At 34.2% G+C, this 6,843-nt stretch overlaps 1 protein-coding gene across 1 annotated transcript; it reads left to right on the top strand.

Moving 5' to 3' along the window:
• The first annotated feature begins 653 nt into the window (after positions 1 to 653).
• On the top strand, positions 654 to 6,835 carry LOC131953512 (DCN1-like protein 3). The gene is made up of 2 exons (XM_059316711.1): positions 654 to 890; positions 3,046 to 6,835. Exon 2 carries the CDS (start codon positions 3,081 to 3,083, stop codon positions 3,963 to 3,965), a length of 885 nt encoding a protein of 294 aa, XP_059172694.1. The 5' UTR covers positions 654 to 890; positions 3,046 to 3,080; the 3' UTR covers positions 3,966 to 6,835.
• The last annotated feature ends 8 nt before the right edge of the window (positions 6,836 to 6,843 follow it).

Below are 6,843 nucleotides of genomic sequence, written 5' to 3'. Positions count from 1 at the left end.
TAGCCTCATAGAGGGCTTCGAGTCTGACCAACAGTTTTTCCATACGGCCTCAATAGAGGTGTATGCAAATAATTAGCTAGATATACAGAGGTTAAGTACCCGAAAATTTGTATTGGAATTACCCTGTTTTTCACATAAAATACAAAGATTATATTGAGAAATACGACTGATCAGTTTTGGCCAATTTCTAGCTATTTCTGAGACCCCCAGGCTGTCTTCTATCACTTCACAAAGTATCAAGGGGGGTCGTTAGGCAAAAGTTTTTTCGTAATATAGCTCATATAAAGAGCCTGTCAGTCGAGGTCAGTTTTGACCCCCTCTTCGTGGATTTTGCGGTCAACCGGCACCGGCCCTCGCGCCCTATTGCCCCAAGACAGGATCCTACCAAATTTGAAGCACCTGCGGCGCCGGGAAGTGCCCTGACAGGCACCCGACCAGTTTGCTATATATATATATATATATATATATATATATATATATATATATATATATATATATATATATATATATATATATATATATATATATATATATATATATATATATATATATATATATATACAGATATATAGATTCATACCATGATTTGTTATGCGAAACCAAGTTTGGAGAACTTTACTTTCTCACCCTAACATTCTGACGTCATAGTACAAACAGGAAGTTACATTTCTTCTTAGCAGCTGACGCCTTTGTTATGATTATATAGATCTAGGGTCTAGATCTAATGATCAACTAATAAAATAGAATAGATACACATATTACATAAACATTTTCTTAAATTGTAATCCACTTGTAGGCCCTAGTATTTTTGATAACCCAAATGGCAATATATTCTTATGCGTCGTGATGCATCTGCCTCAAACTAAAGTGTGTCAAACGATTCTGAAGGGGTTTGTGCTAGGCTCGGCCTATTCGATTTTTCGTTGTAAAAATAAAATTCAGGACTAATTAATACATTTAGTAATCATTATGTTAGAATACTACATAATTTAAAAATATACTTCTTTCTTTTAAAACTCAAATAAAATCGGACTGTGCACTGTCACAATTATGACAAGGGCTATGAGTATGAATGATGTATGAGTCTATGACTCAATTTGACTCAATCTATGACTATCACTATGGCATGATGGCCTGCTAGCTAGCTAGATCTATTCTAGTCTAGTAATTCTAAATCTTAGTTCTAAGTAGTACTAGATCTAATCTAAATTCTTAATTAGGCCTATTCTAAATTTAAATGACTCACAATCTGTATGACACTGTGTGACTGTATGTTGACTGTTTGTCAACCAGAGAACCCAAACATATGAAACAACATGCTAAAATATAGGCTAATCAATAGCCCTATACTATACTATATAGTATATAGTTATTAGTATATAGGCCTAGTAATTCATACATAATTAATAATTAAGCTTTTTAGTTTAGTTAGATCTACCATTAATTATAATAGAGCTACTGCATTAAAATTTCAAATTGAAATATTTTATAATTTAAATTTTTATAGCCTAGATTGTAGGCCTAATTAATATAATATAAGTTTACACTTGTGATGTGTATAATATTGTATGTGTATAATAGGCCTACATAACTTGGCCTACTTCTACTGTATATATTGGGGACCACAATAGGGCCCAGCCAATATGCCAAGTAACATGATGGTTCTACTCTTAGGGCCCTTGACAAATATACATGGAAGGGGGAGCACAATATAAATATTCGTGGGATGCGGGAGAAGGTAAAAATACATGGGAGAGGGGAGTAGGTAAAAATACATGGGAGAGGGGAGTAGGTAAAAATACATGGGAGAGGGGAGTAGGTAAAAATACATGGGAGAGGGGAGTAGGTAAAAATACATGGGAGAGGGGAGTAGGTAAAAATACATGGGAGAGGGGAGTAGGTAAAAATACATGGGAGAGGGGAGTAGGTAAAAATACATGGGAGAGGGGAGTAGGTAAAAATACATGGGAGAGGGGAGTAGGTAAAAATACATGGGAGAGGGGAGTAGGTAAAAATACATGGGAGAGGGGAGTAGGTAAAAATACATGGGAGAGGGGAGTAGGTAAAAATACATGGGAGAGGGGAGTAGGTAAAAATACATGGGAGAGAGGAGTAAGCAAACTGGGGAGGCAGGATTTGTCTTTCCTGTAACAAGTAAATTAGTAACGCTGTCACTACCCAAAACACCAGTCCCAAAAAGTAAGTGTACAGTAGGCTACACATCAGTTATAACAAAGTTGTAGTGTTGACATTAGCATTTGGTGTCTGAACTCAGGTCTAACTTGATTCAAGTCTTTAGTAGTTACACTATAAAAGAAGTTCAAACAGAAATGTAAAGAAATACTGCAGGCCAGGAACATTGTTTAGTAATAAAATTGTAACTTGATAGGTTTTTTGGACAATGAAAAGTAACTACTAAAATCACCTGGGTTGTCTTGGTTAATTTTCACTGCATATAAACATCAATAGCATCTAATCTATACTCCATTTAATTTAAACATCAATAGCATCTAATCTATACTCCATTTAATTTAAACATCAATAGCATCTAATCCATACTCCATTTAATTTAAACATCAATAGCATCTTTACTCCATTTAAACATCACTAGAATCTTTACTTGGATTTTATATTGTACATTGTTTGATTCAATATTTACCAATCTATACTCCATTTAAACATCACTAGAATCTTTACTTAGATTTTATATTGTACATTGTTTGATTCAATATTTACCAAACTATACTCCATTTAAACATCACTAGAATCTTTACTTAGATTTTATATTGTACATTGTTTGATTCAATATTTACCAAACTATACATCACTAGAATCTTTACTTAGATTTTATATTGTACAGTGTCTGATTCCATATTTACCAATGGCTTCACCAAAGTATCATCCTCTCCTCCATTGCCATTGAATAAAGATATTTAATAATGTAATGAGTGAATTACATTTTTTCTCTAAGTCTTCAGATAAATTATTTTTGTTTTACTTATGATGTCCCACTTCTAACAAAGTGTTCCTTTTATTTTCTTGTAGGCTGGTAGGATGTCTGGGTAAGGGTGTGCCTGTCAATGGGTCAGTGCTTGTCTCCGTGTTGTGAGAAGCAGGGGCGTAGCAGTCCGGTGGGCAGTTTGGCTGACACAGGCCACCCCAACCACTCCCGCACACAGTACATAGCTGGGATCACTGTACCTGACAGCAAAGATAACGGATGCGGAGAGCCTAACCCAGCAGTGACTACAGCAAACTCTGAGTGGAAAATGTTTACACCCTACCCCAAACTTCCCCCCATTAAAAAACAAGCTGTTAATGCTGAAGCTAAACGCTTGTCCCTCATTTCCAAGGAAGTTTCTGAAGCCAAAATTTTGTCTCTTTTTGAAGTTTATAGGGACAAAAATGAAGATTGCATATTAGCTGACGGCATTGAAAGATTGTGTATAGATCTTGAAGTAAAGCCAGAAGAATTTATTGTTTTAATATTGGCCTGGAAGTTTGGCGCTGAAACAATGTGTGAGTTCTCACGGCTAGAGTTTGTGCAAGGCTGTAAAGCCATGAAAGTTGATTCACTTAAAGGGATACAGAACAAATTCCCAGAACTTTTAGCAGAAGTTGGGGATAAACAAGCTTTCAAAGATCTGTACCGCTGGACTTACAAGTTTGGTTTAGATAGCTCTTCTGGCCAGAGAACGTTGCCCACTGACATGGCCATCAGCCTGTGGAAACTTGTCTTTTCTCAGAACGAACCTCCTGTTCTTCAAAGGTGGCTAGAGTTCTTGGAAAAACACAGCAGTATCCGTGGGATACCAAAAGACACATGGGATATGTTTCTTAACTTCACAGAGCAAGTTGGAGAGGACCTAAGTAGTTATGATGACACAGAGGCCTGGCCAAGTCTTCTTGATGACTTTGTAGAGTTTGAGAATGACAGGCACAATCAGAATGTTACAGCTGACTGATTCACTCAGTCGTATCAATGTTACAACTGACAGAATCACTCAGCCGTATCACTGATACAACTGACTGAATTACTCAGCCGTGTCAATGTTACAACTGACAGAATCACTCAGTCGTATCACTGTTACAACTGACTGAATCACTCAGTTGTATCACTGTTACAACTGACTGAATCACTCAGTTGTATCATACAAAATAAGTTTCGTAGCCATATCCTTGTTTGACTGTTCTTGAATTTGTGACCCTTAATTCATGTTGTATTTCTTTATATCTTTGCTGTTGAATTGCTGGAAGAAAGGTTGAACAATTTTTAAAAATTGTTCATTTATATATGAGTTTCAAAACATAGTAAATTTAAAATATTATCTTTTCATTATAAATTAATTTCTATTTGGGGTACCATTTGTGTAGAGGTCACCTCTTCAAACAATTATTTTTAGTGTACGTATTATTGTTATGTTTTTATTATCATGTGATATACCAAGCAATTTATGTCTAAATTTAACTAAGACTAATAATTTATTAAGCAAATCATTTTAAAAAAAGAATAGGGCTCAAACTTTTTTATTTTTATGTGAAAAATGTTCAACTCTCCACAACCTGAGGACAAAAAAGTTGTTAGCTCCAAATTTGACTGGCATATAGATGTTTCTGAGCATTGATAACATTGATATTGTATTGGATCATTGACAAGTTCAATACTGTATTGGCTTGAAAAGTGGTTCAAAATTGGCTCTTCTATAAAAAAATTTGAAATAGGTTCAAATTGACTTCCGGTTTTATTTAGTTTAGAAATATTCAAGTAATAAACAAGTAATCATTATTAATATAACATCTGAGCGTAAATCTTAAAATAGAGAGACCATTACAATAAAAATATATGCAACTGCATTTTTAACACTAAAATGGAACTGAACAGGTCCAGTTTGCCAATTTGTTTATCTTTGGTCACACTGTACGCTGTTTATTTTATCGCATACACCAATTGTTTCACTTTCCCTGGCCACCTAGGTTCACTCAAGTCAATGTATAGTTACAGTATGTTTTGTTTAAAATATGAATCAATTTGAATTGATAAAATAGATCCAAATTATTTTCAATGGTTTATCCCTGATACAAAAATTTGAAAATGAGTGCAACCAATTTTTTCCAATTTAATTTTTAAAAATGTAACCATTCCATCGCTTGCCATATTTTAAAAAGAATTTTTAAAATTTTAGAATAGATTGATTTTGAACCACTTTTCAATATTTGTAATTAAGATTTTTGTGCTTTAGGTTTTTAAAAATTTGAATTGATTACTTCTTTTTAAAAGTGATTATTCCTGTATACAATGTTCCTTTGAATTATTAGCAAAATCAAACTATTTGCTTCTGATGCTGTTGGCTTACGGATTTTGTAGCAATTGGTGTGTTTTAGTATATTGACTATTGAGCTAAGAACTTAGAAATGGGTAACAGCACAAAAGTTGTGGGCATGAAAGGAAGTTTGAATGAGCATCCACTACATAGGAGATTTAACATGACCTGTTCTCCTTCACAGTCAAATGATGGTGTTGGTTAGAGCTAGAGTTTTGAAGAAGTGGCCAGATTTTTCTGGTGGCTGATCTGAATTTTTGTTAGTTTATCATTATCAGTTTGATTATTTTATGAGTTTTTTTGTTGGTGATAGAAATGTATGAGTTAAATACTCGGTCGGTCATTCAGTGCCTCATCAAAGTTTTATTCTGAAAACATTTATGCTCTGCCGGGGTGAAAGGTTGATTAGGATAATTACTAACATGCTAAGATTCTTGTAGTATATCTGGTGTTCATGTTATTTGGTTAGTCTCACATGTATTATAGGCAATACTTTATTATTTTAATATTATTTATTTATGACTTAGTAAGAACTAATTTCCTCAATATTTTAGTATGCTTTAGGTGGAACCTCTGGGTTTTGAGAAATTGATTGAGTGGTGTACAGCAGCTTAAGTACCATATCAGCTATGGCTGCACTTCTAACACAGTGGTACGGAATGTTTACAATTGATATTTTAAATAATTTAAAAATCTAAAACCCGCTGCATAGTCTATACTTCTTATATTTTTAACTTAAATTTCAAACAGCCAAAGGTGCAATGTTTATTTCCGCCCATTTTGGTCAACCCCAGCTAAATGAATGTATCACAAAACTCTTCAACACAAACCACTTGGTCTAGATCTCCACCAGTGATCTCCACCAGTAGTGAGCTGTTTGTTTTAACTGACACACATTTCATGATACTTTACTCAACTTTCTGGGCTCACTATTTAAACTGACACGCATTTCATGATACTTTACTCAACTTTCTGGGCTCACTATTTAAACTGACACACATTTCATGATACTGTACTCAACTTTCTGGGCTCACTATTTAAACTGACACACATTTCATGATACTGTACTCAACTTTCTGGGCTCACTATTTAAACTGACACACATTTCATGATACTGTACTCAACTTTCTGGGCTCACTATTTAAACTGACACACATTTCATGATACTTTACTCAACTTTCTGGGCTCACTATTTAAACTGACACACATTTCATGATACTTTACTCAACTTTCTGGGCTCACTATTTAAACTGACACACATTTCATGATACTTTACTCAGCTTTCTGGGCTCACAATATTTGCAATGTTATTTTTTTTTCAGATATTAGGAAAATATTTGGAGTAAATTGTTTAAATGTGTCATTGTTTTTTGTTGTGAAATGGAAATCTGAAGGCTGCATAAAATATCCTCCCAAGAGCCTTGACATTCATGTAACAATAAGTTCTTGCTGTCATTTCAAATATTTTCTTTACTCATCTTTAATGTTGTATTGCATGTAAAACAGCAAATTTATCCATGGT

This window comes from Physella acuta, unplaced genomic scaffold (assembly GCF_028476545.2).
Source record: "Physella acuta isolate Inbredline_101_S28 unplaced genomic scaffold, ASM2847654v3 ptg000927l, whole genome shotgun sequence".
Classification (NCBI taxonomy): domain Eukaryota; kingdom Metazoa; phylum Mollusca; class Gastropoda; family Physidae; genus Physella; species Physella acuta.
Note: the sequence above shows the minus strand (reverse complement) of the source record. Positions and strands in the feature narration are given on the sequence as shown.

Bases quoted from the DNA above. Each gene is read 5' to 3' on its own strand.
- LOC131953512 (XM_059316711.1), top strand. From the start codon at position 3,081: ATGGGTCAGTGCTTGTCTCCGTGTTGTGAGAAGCAGGGGCGTAGCAGT.